Below are 13,113 nucleotides of genomic sequence, written 5' to 3'. Positions count from 1 at the left end.
GGGGGGGAGATCAGGACTGGCGATGACGTACACTTTGTGCAGTCCGATGCACGTGTTAAAAGGATTTGGTGCAGTGGAGGGGGGGTCTCGGGTTCTGCCATCCCCGAAGCGGAGCCTGCGAGACTGGGCCGAGGATGTCAACGCTCTCTTCACGGAGCTGTACCCATCGGACGCCTGGTTGCATGAGATATCTTGCAATCCCTTCGACGGAGTCACGAGAACGCGGAAAAATGACGATGGAGTGTTCACACCCAGCAACCAAACAGAGCGGGAAAAAAGCACACGCTACCGCTTGCTCAATATCTTGACAAGGTGCTTCTCGCACATCAGCAGAGCATGTTGGTCCTGCTGCATGAGAGGCAATGAACAATTCTTAGAGCGATTTTGTTAAAAAAATTGTGTGAAAAATGACAAAGAACAAAAAATATTACAAAAACGAAAGTTGTCACGAGGAGGGGAATTTCGAATCGGCCGAGTCATCTTCGGGCAGGTCGAATGTGGCGCAGTGAATGAGGCCGTCCGCGCCGGTCGTGACGACGGTGGACGCATTGAGCCAAGCGAGGCTGTGAATAAGTCCACCGTGGGGAGTATCGCATTGACCGACGATGCGCCGTGACCGCGCGTCCACGACGAAAAGTGTACTGGCGGCAATGCAAGCGAGGAACACTTCCGACGCCGCCTGCAGTTGGACATGTGGAATCCAAACTCCAGGGAGAACTTGTACGGATCTACCGTCCCTTCCAATCCCGTCGACGTTGTAGATTCGCAGCGTGCCGTCCCTGGCCGATGCGACTACTTGATGGAGACGAGGGAGGACTGTGAGTGTGTACAAAGGCGGCCCAACCACGATACAACGGCGGGAAGCGAGAGTGGCGGCATCGTACGACTGGATGGTACCGTCGTTGGACGCAGAGAGAACAGTTCCCTGACATATCGCCAGCGCCTGGACTGTCTTGGAATGAAGTCGAAAGGACGCCAGCACTACGGCGGAAGTCGACGAACCAGAGCATGGCGTGGGAACGCGCCAGACAGATACGATTGCATCGGCACCGCCGCTCCAGATCGCCGTGGAGGTCATGAGCATGCACGAGATTCGACTGGTATGCACGGCGAGGACAGCGAGACAGAGCCCAACATCGCACTGCCACACACGAAGCGTAAAGTCTTCGGACCCCGACACAGCCATATTGCCTGAAGTCGGGACGAACGCGACTTGAGTAACGCGACCTGCATGGCCGCTTAAACGCCGGTGCAGACGGAAGTCTTCGGTCGCGCGCCATATTCCGACGGTGGAGTCATGAGAGCCTGACACGAGGAAAGTCACGTTCAAAGCGACGGTGCAGACGACATCCGTGTGACCCTTTAGGATGTTGTAGCAGTGGAAAGACCGTCGGGACCACACGCGAATGGTGGCATCCATGGACGCAGACACCATGTATCGGTCGTCAGATGCGAGTAGTGCGCAGACGCCGGCTGTGTGTCCGTAGAGCACACGAGTGGACGTGGGGGACGGCGCAGGTTGCGGCGGTGCAGCCGGGGGAATCGGTTGAAGGTGGAGAACGGGTGTCTCGACGACGAAAGTGGATGGTGCCGATGGAGCAGCGTGGGCAGCAGCGTTCTGGTTCGTAGGTGATGCATGAGATGTAATGCTTTCCTTTCCTTGTGGGAAGCGATGGAGGGGTCGCTTGACGTTCTTGTCACGTGGGGACACTGGCGTCGGCTTGTTCCACCTCAGCGGGTTCACTCCGAACCACATCCCGCGGCCATGACAGTTACGTCCGTCGAGGAAACGTCTTCTTCACAGCATCTCGGGAAGCGCCGTCTTGGCGGCGACTTCGTTGGATTCGTCGGGGGTGTCCCATCGGCGCAAGATGCGATCGTCGAAGAGTCCTGCATTGCGCTGGAGCAAATTCTCTCGGCATCGCCGACGCGTTTAAACACACGTGTATGGCGTTGAAGAAAGGAAACTTTCGTTAAACGTAGGTTTTACTTCGGTCCAAAGACGCTTTTTATGTAAAAACACGTCGATTTCCGACATGCACAGTTTGCGTCGACCGTAGCGATGGCGACGAGGTCGTTGGCAACGGGCCAGCCTCACTTCTGCGCCTCGTGCGGCAAGTTCGGCGCGTCCATGTCGATTACGCGCTCAGGCCTTCTCTTCTTTTGCTCCAAGGAATGCCTGCAGCGTCGCCATCGACGGGCCCACGGCGCGACCATGATCGGCGGGCTCCATCCTAGTACGACAACTTTTTCTTTCTACGTGTCTCATGCTCGCTTCTAGTCTGCGAAGTGGAGTCCCCACGACCCCGCACGAGTACGTCGTCGTGCGAGCTGTGTTGTCTCGGCCGGGGTGGCACCCGGCTCGAAGTTTCATCCGCGGAAGACACGTCGTCGATCGTGTCGACGTGTGCGTGCGGCAACCTTGTCGGGTTTTGGGTCTAATGCAGCGATAAATTATAACTTATGACACAAATTCGGGTTGGTTTTCTACTGCAAGGCGGCGGCGTTGTCGCGGAGGTGTTGCAAGATCAAGTCGACGGCCGAGCTGAGGTACGGCGGCAACCAGTCGTCGTCTTCGCTGGACAAATCGTCCAATTCTTGAAGACTCGCTTGACTTTCACGATGATACAAGCACTGATGCCGATGGGTGCGGCTGTGGAAGATGAGGCAGTCTCTCGAGCAGTAGTACGCGTGGCCGCAATTGCCGTGGCACGGAATGGCATTCCGCGCGGCCTTGCCGCAGTGCTCGCAGTCGTAGATGTGGAAAGCAGCCTTGAGCTGCTGGAAGAGGTCATCGTCGTCATCATCCTCGCGACTCATGCAGCGGTGACGTTGTGTAGCCATGGCACGTTGGAAAGTGAGCCATTACCACCATGGCCGTCGGCGGGTGATGGTATGTGTGGTGAATTTTCAGAGGATAGACGCGCGACATCATCGAGCGACCCGACCGGATATCCGGATCTGCTGAAATGTATGGCAAGTGCCACGGTGGGACAGTCCGGATGGGCCAATTTTCCCATCTTTTCGTGGCAAATGCGACAACCGCACCCGCACCCATACGAAAACATATATAAAAAGTTGGGGACGGTCGATGCTGTCGTACCAAAGCGCCAACGGCAGGCAAGGCAGCAGCAACCCACTCGAGTCCAGTGCCAGGAGGCGCGACACAACCAACGCTGCTGCCCCTGGCCTCGTCTTGATGCGCCGCCGCCCTTGGGATGTGTTTCGATGCGCCAGTGCTCGTTTCTGCACGTGAGGGAAGGAGGTCGGACACAAAGATCAATTCGTGTTATGCGTCGTCGCTGCCTTCTTCTTCTTGAACAACGGATTCAGTCGCGCGCGAATGGCGTGGTTTGTGGTCTTTGACTTGGCGACGGCGTACGGAGCATCGATGGTCTCTAGCAAGCGGTCGTACAACGCCATTCCCTTTGGACGCTTCTCGGAACGATGGCCCCATTCAATCACAAGGTTCACGGGGTGACCTTTCTCGAGGAATCCAGTGACGCGCCTCGTCTTGACTCCTTCATCATGTGCTTCAATGTCTACCTTGTACACCATATCCTTGTCTCCCTTCATCTTCCGCTCTGGCTCGTCCGCCGTCGGTTTGGGTTCGCTATGGATGCGCTTGCGGAAGTCATACATCTTGCAGATCACGCGCGGGTGTCCGTTCGGTTTCTCCGACGGCTGCAGACTCACTTGGACCAGATCGAAGCCGAGGGATCGAGCTTCCCGCACGGCAGAGCGCTTTTCCACATTCTCACGGACCGTGCCGTCCTCCATGACGATGGTCACACTGTGAGCACGGATTTCTTCGTTGAGCGGGACTTTCTTCGAGCGCTGTTGGCTCATGAACCGAATGGAAGAGTGCAAGGAACACGGATGGTTTTCCATTTTGATGGCCGAACATGGCTGAATAAGCGCCGACCGCGGGGCCGATCGCACCGTGCTCGCCACTCGAACCACTCGGCTCCACATGTGGCCCAAATCGCAGTGCCGAAGAACGATTCCAGTCACAGTTTTCGATATATTCCTGAATTTTGTATGATTTTGAACGAATCCGATTCCATTTTCCTCAAATCATTTTCGAGAAATGTGCAAAATTTGGCGAATAATTACCTCTAAAATCCCATGACGAAATCGAGCGGCTGCAACGCTGCCCTCATTTGCGATATCGCATGGACGTGTGGAGCGAAGTCGAAAAGAACATGAAGTGGATTGCGTTGGCTGCCGTGGTGCTTTTCGCCATCTTTAGCATGGTGTCGTCGTGGGGCGGCGGCGGTGGCGTGTCGGCCAGCGCCAGCCACATCTTGGTGAGCACGGAAGACGAGGTCGACGACTTGTTGGCGCAATTGCACAAAACCGCGGATGGGTCGGAAGCGCAGTTGAAGCTGTTTGCGGAACTGGCCAAGGCGCACAGCAAGTGCCCCAGTGGATCTCGCGGTGGTGGTGCGTTGGGCAGCTTCGGCCGGGGCCAAATGGTGCCTGAATTCGACAAGGTTGTGTTCGAAGAAGCGGTGGGAAAGATCCACAAGGTCAAGACCCAGTTCGGGTGGCACTTGGTCCTCACGACCCAACGCACTGACCCGAACGAAAAAGCACCCGACGCCGCGGAAGAAGAGGACAAGAAGGACTTGTAATCTCGTGAATCCATTTACGCATTCACCATTTCAAGTAACCAGGCATGCGCTGGGTACAGCTCCGTGAAGAGAACGCTAACATACTCGTCCAGGTCACGTAGACTCCGCTTCGGATCTTGGCAGAATCCGAGACTCCACTGCACCACTTCCTTTCGCTCGGTCATGCTCTCCATCGTTTTGATCAGCTTCCATGTCTTCCTCGACACTTCGAGCGGCATGCCAAAGTCCAGACGCAGCGCCGCGCTCTTTCGGGAGTTCACCCGCATAAATAAACTCAGTGCTAGCATCGCAACATGCAAATCCGGCGAGTGCTTCAACCTGCATCCATCGTGTCATCTCTCTGCTCGCACACGCCCAATACACTCACTTTCCAAACGAGTTCATAAAGGTGAACCCGATGGCACGCTGCACTGCGTCCAGTCCATTCGACAACTGCCGCGCATCGCCCATGCTCCAGCATGCCTTGCTCATCTACAGAAGCACACATGAGGACGTCACGAAGCTCCCCACAACGTACCCGAGCTACCATGTCCCGCTTGAATGTCACGGCGACCCCTGGCATCGCCACAAGTCGCTTCAATAGAGCGATCACAACCCCCACGAGCTTGGCTTCATCCGCAATCGCCGGCGCCGTCGCAATTTCTTCGACCCACTCGTTCATTCGCATCGAGTACTGCAAGTGGCGCTGGACGTCTCCGTTCTCGTCAATGCGGTGTTGCTTGGCAAATGCGAGCAGCGTGAGCCAGCACTGCTGCTTCAATGCCATGTGCACCAGTTCGTCCTGGCTGAGCTCGGGCAGCTTCAAATCTGGCCACGTGCTCATCTTCCACGTATCCAGGTTGTGTTCCGTCAGCTGAGTGAGCACCGAGACGGACGCGACGGACGTGCAGATCGCCGCAACGCTCTTGGACAGTCCTGCAAACTGCCACACGAGCTGCCACCCCGCAGCGCTCCACATCGTGCACTTTTCCAACGACAGCATCGTGCATTCCTGGGACGATGGTGGAATCACGACGGTGACCTTGGCTTCCAGCTCCATCCAGCTGCACACGTCCAAGGGGGTTGATGCGGCCTGGGAGATGAAGGGCAAGTTGCACAGCTTGAAGATGTCGCAGTACAGTGCCAAGATATGGTCAGACTTGAATGTTGCGTGGAGAGTGTCGAGTTGGGCATGAAGGAGGGTGAGGAGATCGTAGACCGCGTGAAGGCTGGCTTGGACGAGCCCCAGCAAGGTGGACTCGAACATGGAAAAGTTCTGCTTCCACTCGGGTGACGCTGGGTGGAGAAAGACACTGAGGCAGTGGAGGACGACGCTCGCCTTCTTGAGCTCGTCCCCAGCGACTGCAGTCAGTTCGAGGCCGCACAAGCTCAGGACGAGTCGAAACGCCGCGTAGAAACGAGGGGTTGCATCGTTGCGCGGCGCGACACATAGGATGGACGGATGAAGGACCAGCGCCGACATCCCGTTGCAGATGGCTTCAACTTCCGCCGCCTTGATCGATCGAGGGTGGGGCTGGCATTGCTTGAACGTTGTCGAGAGTTGCTGCGGCGATTGCTCGAGCAACAGCACATGGCACAGCAACACGTGGTACTTGATGTAAAACGACGACGTAACATGGGGCGGTTGCGTCGCCAGGTACTCGTCTGTGATGCGGTGCCACGGCACTTGATCGAGGACGTCTCGGACGACGAGCAGCACGTTCGCTCGAATGGATGGCTGGTACTTGAAGCTCACGCTCGATTTGTGCACGACGTGGGTATGACTCGTCACGCACTCCTTCATTTCATTCAGGGTGACTTCTGTAATGGCCCAGTTCGTCCATGGCAAACGGCTCAGCACGTCGTAGTACGATCCTGCAACGGCATCGGAAGCGTGGGGAAGGAGCACGCCGCGGTAAAACTGCCAAATGTTGTCGAGGCGTTCGCGGTCGCATGGTGGCGAATGCTCCAGGTACATGGTCAAAGCAGCTTGGAGAGCATTGCACACGATTTGGTCCGCTGCGAGCTCAGTGGGCGGCCATGGACCCACAATGGTCGTGCCGTCGGCTGTAGAGCCGGGGGTGTACAGCACCTATGACTTTTACGATCAGGCGCAGCGTCGGCAATTTCAACTCACAGTCAAGAACGCTTGGAAGAGCTTGGTGGCGGCAAGCCACAGCGAGTCAGCGGTCGTCTGGGCCTTCAACCATAGCAGCATGAGGTCGCACATGGGTCGCAGGATCGCGTTGGGGCTGTGCCAGAGCAGAATCGGGTACATGGCGTCGATCGTCTGTGCGACCAACGCCGACGTGTCCTTTGGTTTCCCACTCGACACGGCTTGGGCCTTGATTCGGGCGTGCAACACAAACTGTGCCATGCGCTCGACGAGTTGCGGGACAACGGCGCAGTTGCTCCAGCAACTCGGTGGGATATTCAGCAACGCCTGCCACATCGATACGTCCAGGGCTTGCGGTGTCGACGCTGCGACGGCCGGCTCAAAATACGCCCGCATCACGTGCAGATCGGATGCGTAGTGGACTTCGTAAATGCCAAGAAGCGCGCAAAGAATCTTGTCAATGTGGTCGTCGAGGTAGTGCGTCGCCAGCACGTGGATCATCTTGGCGTGCATGCGAAGGATGCCGTGTTCGATGTTGCGGTTGTTCAGGACGAGTTCGGCCAAAATGATGCTGAGGAGGGTGTCCCGGTCAAACAAGATCGGGTCGTGGTCGAGCCACAGCGCAATGTCGAAGCGGTCGAGGAGCTGGAGACGATCCGTCGGCTCCAAGTGCTCCGTTTCGTACATGATGTTGGCGAAGTACTCGACAAACCGCGTGGGGGTTTGGTTTGGAAAAAAGCAGTCGGCTAGCAAGCAGACGCGGGCGGCGTCCTGTAGCATGAACCGCAGCAATCCGCTCGTTTCGTCCGCGTCAACCTTGATGAATGCCATACCGAGCGACTTAATGCTGCGCCAGAGCACTTCTTGGAACGGCGGAAATCGCCGCGTTTGCTTCGAGTCGAGCTGCACGAGCGCGTGAAACCACTTGACTCCGACCTCCTTGTACTGTTCGGACGCCGCCGTCAACTGGTGCACCATTTGGTCCATGAGAAGGATCTGGTAGCACACTTGGGCGTCAAGCGATGTCAGCTGGAGGTACAGCGGTCGCTCCATCATGGCTTGGACCGGCAACGACGTCCACAAGTCAAACTTGGCGCATTGCACGCGAAACTGGTCGAGGCGCTCCTGCCGGTTCGTATCCACCGTCCATTCCGTGTACTCCAAATGGAGCGCGCTCGGACGTTTGCATGGCTGGTTGGGACCGTTGCCATCGCAGGGGCGGCTCGTGTGGATCACGCGGTGTTTTGGCTGGTACAATCCGCTCAAGTGATCGAGGAACTCGGTCTCGAGGGTCACAAGCTGCGCCAACACGTCCGTGTACACCATGGCTCGATCGCAGAATGGCTCGACACTGAGCTGGAGCGACCGAATGTTGTCTTCCTTGACGACGGGAGAAAATCGAAAGTACTTTGGGGCGTGAAACGGAAGCCGTGCGATGGGCGGCACACTGCCAGTGGATGCATTTTCCGTGGGTTTCGACGGCGACGGGACAGACTGCTCCACGTCCGCGGGCTTGGAAAAGTCGCACAAGTGCAGCCACAGGAACGGCGCAATGTCTTCCCAGATCGTCTTGGTGTGCATGTCGATGGCGTCGCTCGTATGCAATAGCACTTTGCTCAGCCCCAAGATTTGCTTCAAATAGTCGGTGTTGTAGTGGCTCGGGAGGTGGTTCAACTGGGTTAGCCAGCTCGCCACGTCGGGATTCTCGAGCCACGTGTCCATGCCAGCGTAGATGCGGGCGAGGTCCCCCACGACAGGGTTGATGGTGCTGGTTTGGTGCATCACTTTGCTCGAATACGCGTTGGAAAGCGTCCGGCACTTGGTTTGAAGCGCCTTGCGGGTCTTGGGCTCGAGATCGAGCATCATATACCCAAAGCACTCGGACCCGACCGACGCAAAGTAGAGGGCAAAGAATAGTTGCCACAAGAGGAGGTCGACGGGATGGTCGCTGAGCACGAGAAACGACGCGACTTTAAACAGCTTGAGCCCGGTCCACTGCTGGAATTGCAAGTCCACATGGCCGTACAAAGTCGGTTGCGATGTATCGATGCCAAACACGTAGAGCTCGGTGGCGAGGCGGCCTTTCGCGCGCAGGGTGTCGAGGCTCTTGAGTTTGAGCTTGGATTTCAGGACAATGTGGCCGAGCGCTTTGAACAGTTCCTTCTCCTTGCGGACTTCGATGACGAGGGAGAGAAACGCGAGGTACATTTCCTTGGGCTTGGCGTCCCCAAAGACAAAGCTTGTATAAGTTGAGTACGTGGCCGACACAAAGCTGAGCGAGCTCGTGGGGAACGTGGTGCACATGTGGTCGAGATAGAGGCGGAAGGGGGTTTCGATCTCGGGCATCGTGTCGGGACGATGGACCATGGCGCACTCGATCAACGTGTCAACCAGTTCGCGGTACACGGACGCGTCGGACCACTTTGGGATGCCAAGAAGCACAACGAGCCAAAAGAGCAGCACGTTGCTGTTGTGATTCGTTTGCATGTACTGGCGCTGGATGAGCCGGACGAGGTCGGGGAGGTACGTCTGTGGCTGCTTCAGCACGGCCGTTTTGAGCCCGACAAAGGTCGACACGGCCGATTGCATCCATGACGTGGACGGAAGTTGGTCGAGCAGCGCCGGTAGGACGGCCGGGTGGAAGCACAGGCTTTGCTCAAGCGTTGATACGACAACGGGAAGGACTTGGTTGAGGGGCATGCTGCCGTCTCGGTCGGCCAGGCACTGCTGGACCAGCGCCGACTTGTCGGCGTCTGGAACAAAGTACAAGTTCTTGTGCAGGAGCTTCACAACGCTGCGCCAGTCAAGGTTGTGCTCCATGTAATTCTTGATAAACTTGTGGACGTCGTCCTGCGTCAAGACAGCTTGTGACAAGGTCGGGAGGATATTTTCAAGCACTTGGAGGACTGCGACAGGTCGTTTGTGGTCGAGAAGCAGCGACAGAAGCGGCGCAAACTTGTCAATGCACGTCGAGTACAAGTGATCGGTCAGTTGGCACACTGCATAGAGCACAATGGGCTCCATTTGGTGTAGAGGCACAACAGGATCGTCGGCACTGGTGTCGTCGCCTTCAGGGTCGTGCAAGTGAACTCCCGTCGAAAGCGCTGTGGCTGACGTGGATGCGTCCACAAATGCAATGCAACTCTTGAGGTCCAGGGTGTACTCTGCCTTCCCGAGCACGATGTGGGACTTGGGGAGGCTTGTCGTGTACCGCCGTAAGATCATGGCATCTTTGGTCAAGTCCGATTCGAGATGGATGAGTTTCAAATACGGCTGGTACGTCGCAGTGGAATAGAAGTGCAGCTTGAGCATGACGGTCCAGCTCCACGACGAAAAGTCGACGGCGACGAGTCGACTGCCCCACGTGGCTTGGCTTGCGTGATGCATCGTGGCATCGACCAGCATCAGCGCAACTTGGCGGTGGACTGTGGGGTGCAGCGCCAGGACAGCCTCCCCTGAATGGTAGTCCCAGTTCAAGTTTTCCAGAATCGTGCGGACGAGGGCGCTCTTCTTGTCGGACAAGTTGTCCAGCATGAGCCACGCCTGGAACACATTGAGATCAGCCGCACTGGGGTGCCACAACTGGATGGGCAGTCGAGGGAAGAGAGCGATCGCGGCATCGTGTTGCCCAACGAGTGCGAGGAGCTGGGACATGGCCGTCGGGTGAGCTGTGCAAACCACCGTGAGCACACGAACGTGGGCTTCAAACAGCGCTTCGTGCGTCGCCATGAAGCAGAGAAAGATTTCGTGAACGATCGTCTGGACGAGCTCGCTCCATTCCGTGTGGCTAGCAAGGACCCCCACCGCCTGAAGCAGCGCATCATTTCGAGACACTTCATGGTACAGCCGCGTACGGAGCGTCGGGTTTTCCGCCAAGAAGCACTGAAACTGAACGTACGTCTTGAGCGTCGGGGGAAGATACGGCTGGAAGAAGAAAGCCGAGAGCGCATCCCACTTGCCGCCGGGACTGAGGGCGTAATAGCACCACGAAGGCAGGCTGCTGTACACTTTGTGGCTGCGGGCCATAACTACACCAAACAATCCGATCTGGAACAGTTGATCAAAGAGCGACCCACGGGACGCCACGGCGGCCGTTTGCAGGATCGCTCCGAGACTTTCCGACACGGCAGTCACCAGGCCATCGTAATCTGCAAACTTTTCAAACACGACCGTGCATTCGTTGACCAGATACAGCAGACGGCTGTACGCGGCGTGGTGGGGAAGCCCCGTGCAGTGAGCGAGGGCGGTCTCGAGGGGGAATTGTCGCCACAGAAGGACGTAGTCGGCGTCCAATACGGAGAGCTCTCCTTGGGACGGGGGCTCTATCAGCAGCCACTCGTCTGGGGGGGTGTCGGCGTTCTCGGTAGAGTTGTCAGCGTATTGCATGGGCAGGACAGACGGGTGGAAGAGTAAATGCGTCATCGCGAGAAAGTGGTCGAGGGTGACTTCGTCCCACGTGTCTCGATCGGGGAATTGGAGAAAGCTCACGGCCCACTGCCGCTCGACTGCCAGACCTGGCATGTGCAGCAGATGCGTCAATAGCCACGGCACCACTTCTTTCGATCGACTCGCCGAGTTTGAGTGCAATTTTGCCATCGATCGCGTGAGCCAGTGCTGCACACTTCGTCGGACTTGGGCGATCGCGCCTTGAAACTCTTTGGACGAGAGCGCGATCGTGGTCTGGGGCACAAAGCACAGCGCGTCACATCGCGCGCACGCAACGACTCGCGCGCTTCCTTCCAGCGCCGTCAAGTTGCCGCACGCGTGGCACAAGAGCGACTTGGAGTGATTCTTGTCCATGACGAGCTGTCCGCGACGGACCGAAGTTGGCACGGTCCCAACGAACCGCGGCTGCGTCAAGTTCTTTTCAAAGAAGAAGAGGGTGTCCATGAGTGCTTGAATGGCAGCGACATCGCCGCCATCGATCACTTGATCCACTGCCTGTTCAATGCGGAGGTAGCTCAGCGCTCGGTCATATAGATGGAGCGCGGCCTCGGCGGTGCGCTGTTGTCGCAGGTGCGTCAACTGGGTTGCCAGGGCCACTTGCAGGTCGTGGTTCATGCTGGCAGTCTGGTACTCCACAGATTCTTCAATACTTTTCAAATCTCCGCAGAGGGCAGTCGTCGATGCCGTGTCAAAGTCAATTGTCCACACTACAGTCATGATGTCATCGTGTGAGTTCCAGGGGAAGCCAACGCACCGTTCGCGCGGCGCTCGTCGACGTCGGCAACGCGCTGGACGAGCTGAACATGGGCCTGCCGCAGTGCATGCTCGAAATGGAGGTAGGCCTCGACGAGGCGGTAAAAGTCGTCGGGCGTCGTCTCGATCGTACGAAGGCGCTCTTCGAAGTGCCGCAGCGAGTCGTCGCGGAGATGGACGTGGTCGTCGTAGTGCTCGAAGCGCTGCAACGGAACGCGCGGAAGCTCTTGCAGGGGCACGAGAGGTGCTTCGATGTATTGCGCCGGGATTGGGGGAGCTTGGGTTATGCGATTCGACTGAGGGAGCACGATTGGCTTGAGCTGGGCGAGGACGGGATAGACTGGAGCTGTGAGGTGCATTCGAGATGCCTTGGAAGGTACGAGGAGGTCGGCAACCGAAGACATTGTCACGGACGCGGGAGGCAGCGTGTACTTTTTCTCGACCGGGCGAGCAGTCTGCGTCGCTAGAACGGGCGACGAGTCGGGCGACTCACCATTGAGCAAGGTCGTTACGGGGGCAGTGGTTGCGTGGGTTCTTTCGGTCGACGATGGCGGTGGATTCTCTCCCGTCAAGGAGAACCCGTCAAGATGTCGCATCTGCGACGGGAGAACCGTCATCGATGGGGTCATCGGACTCCCCATCATGATGGCTTCCCAGTGGTCAAGTTGCTCGTTTCGTTTGCTATCTCTCAGGATATCGATGTCTGGCGCGCTTGGAGTCACAGGACTCGGCCCGCTGTCGTTGAAGTCTTCCATTAGAAGCAAGTCGTCCGACGAAACGTGAATCTTGACGGGACTTGTCTGTTGTGCCATGCTTCCGTCCTGCGTGCCGGAGGACGTTCCTCCATTGCCACGGTAAGGTGCACCGCTTGCGACCAGCGGATGCTCCGGAAGTTCTTGCAGCGGCCGCTGCTTTGGCTTGGCCTTCTTCCGCACGAGCGTCGCCATGGTTGTTGCGCTGAAAGTTGCGAGAATGCAGAACCGTTTTCCCGAGCAATTGAATCGTTTTATATTATTATCTGGCTCTTTGTACCGAGTACAATGAAAAATTTTCACCGTTGGCGGTCGACATACATTCCTCGGTAGATCCAAAGAAGGCGACATGCCGCCGCGACACGGCGGCATGTCCATCGGGCTGGCAGAGTTCATGCTACCGGTGGCGCAATGGAATGTTCTCGCAGAT

The 13,113-nt window shown here is 57.2% G+C and overlaps 6 protein-coding genes across 7 annotated transcripts; 2 read left to right on the top strand and 4 right to left on the bottom strand.

Annotated features, from left to right (window-relative positions):
• Positions 1 to 431: 431 nt before the first annotated feature.
• Positions 432 to 1,779, bottom strand: H310_07741 (hypothetical protein). The gene has a single exon (XM_008873229.1). It carries the CDS (start codon positions 1,754 to 1,756, stop codon positions 446 to 448), a length of 1,311 nt encoding a protein of 436 aa, XP_008871451.1. The 5' UTR covers positions 1,757 to 1,779; the 3' UTR covers positions 432 to 445.
• A 252-nt stretch (positions 1,780 to 2,031) lies between these two features.
• On the top strand, positions 2,032 to 2,847 carry H310_07740 (hypothetical protein). Its single transcript, XM_008873228.1, has 2 exons — positions 2,032 to 2,237; positions 2,282 to 2,847. The coding sequence occupies exons 1-2, from the start codon at positions 2,063 to 2,065 to the stop codon at positions 2,440 to 2,442; spliced, it is 336 nt and encodes a 111-aa protein (XP_008871450.1). The 5' UTR covers positions 2,032 to 2,062; the 3' UTR covers positions 2,443 to 2,847.
• On the bottom strand, positions 2,431 to 2,890 carry H310_07739 (hypothetical protein). The gene has a single exon (XM_008873227.1). The coding sequence runs from the start codon at positions 2,842 to 2,844 to the stop codon at positions 2,488 to 2,490; it is 357 nt and encodes a 118-aa protein (XP_008871449.1). The 5' UTR covers positions 2,845 to 2,890; the 3' UTR covers positions 2,431 to 2,487.
• Positions 2,891 to 3,021: 131 nt separating this feature from the next.
• On the bottom strand, positions 3,022 to 4,023 carry H310_07738 (hypothetical protein). Its single transcript, XM_008873226.1, has one exon. It carries the CDS (start codon positions 3,973 to 3,975, stop codon positions 3,280 to 3,282), a length of 696 nt encoding a protein of 231 aa, XP_008871448.1. The 5' UTR covers positions 3,976 to 4,023; the 3' UTR covers positions 3,022 to 3,279.
• Positions 4,024 to 4,140: 117 nt separating this feature from the next.
• On the top strand, positions 4,141 to 4,665 carry H310_07737 (hypothetical protein). The gene has a single exon (XM_008873225.1). It carries the CDS (start codon positions 4,176 to 4,178, stop codon positions 4,635 to 4,637), a length of 462 nt encoding a protein of 153 aa, XP_008871447.1. The 5' UTR covers positions 4,141 to 4,175; the 3' UTR covers positions 4,638 to 4,665.
• On the bottom strand, positions 4,142 to 12,924 carry H310_07736. 2 transcript variants are annotated; one of them, XM_008873223.1, is made up of 5 exons: positions 11,933 to 12,924; positions 6,754 to 11,885; positions 5,155 to 6,708; positions 5,005 to 5,108; positions 4,142 to 4,955 (listed from the first exon to the last, which is right to left on the bottom strand). In XM_008873223.1, exons 1-5 carry the CDS (start codon positions 12,876 to 12,878, stop codon positions 4,652 to 4,654), a joined length of 8,040 nt encoding a protein of 2,679 aa, XP_008871445.1. In that variant the 5' UTR covers positions 12,879 to 12,924; the 3' UTR covers positions 4,142 to 4,651. The 2 variants fall into 2 exon arrangements, with proteins under 2 accessions (XP_008871445.1, XP_008871446.1); XM_008873224.1 differs by having other exon boundaries at positions 4,142 to 5,108.
• Between the last annotated feature and the right edge of the window lie 189 nt (positions 12,925 to 13,113).

Source organism: Aphanomyces invadans (assembly GCF_000520115.1).
Source record: "Aphanomyces invadans strain NJM9701 unplaced genomic scaffold supercont1.15, whole genome shotgun sequence".
Lineage (NCBI taxonomy): Eukaryota > Oomycota > Saprolegniomycetes > Saprolegniales > Verrucalvaceae > Aphanomyces > Aphanomyces invadans.
The sequence above is the reverse complement of the archived record's forward strand: the minus strand, read 5'-3'. Positions and strand labels throughout refer to the sequence as shown.

Bases quoted from the DNA above. Each gene is read 5' to 3' on its own strand.
- H310_07737 (XM_008873225.1), top strand. From the start codon at position 4,176: ATGGACGTGTGGAGCGAAGTCGAAAAGAACATGAAGTGGATTGCGTTG.
- H310_07738 (XM_008873226.1), bottom strand. From the start codon at position 3,975: ATGTGGAGCCGAGTGGTTCGAGTGGCGAGCACGGTGCGATCGGCCCCG.
- H310_07740 (XM_008873228.1), top strand. From the start codon at position 2,063: ATGGCGACGAGGTCGTTGGCAACGGGCCAGCCTCACTTCTGCGCCTCG. The intron at 2,238-2,281 runs GTACGACAACTT...GCTCGCTTCTAG, and splicing joins GATCGGCGGGCTCCATCCTA to TCTGCGAAGTGGAGTCCCCA.
- H310_07739 (XM_008873227.1), bottom strand. From the start codon at position 2,844: ATGGCTACACAACGTCACCGCTGCATGAGTCGCGAGGATGATGACGAC.
- H310_07736 (XM_008873223.1), bottom strand. From the start codon at position 12,878: ATGGCGACGCTCGTGCGGAAGAAGGCCAAGCCAAAGCAGCGGCCGCTG. The intron at 11,886-11,932 runs GTGCGTTGGCTT...TCATGACTGTAG, and splicing joins CGACGAGCGCCGCGCGAACG to TGTGGACAATTGACTTTGAC. The intron at 4,956-5,004 runs GTGAGTGTATTG...CGATGGATGCAG, and splicing joins TTTATGAACTCGTTTGGAAA to GTTGAAGCACTCGCCGGATT.
- H310_07741 (XM_008873229.1), bottom strand. From the start codon at position 1,756: ATGTGGTTCGGAGTGAACCCGCTGAGGTGGAACAAGCCGACGCCAGTG.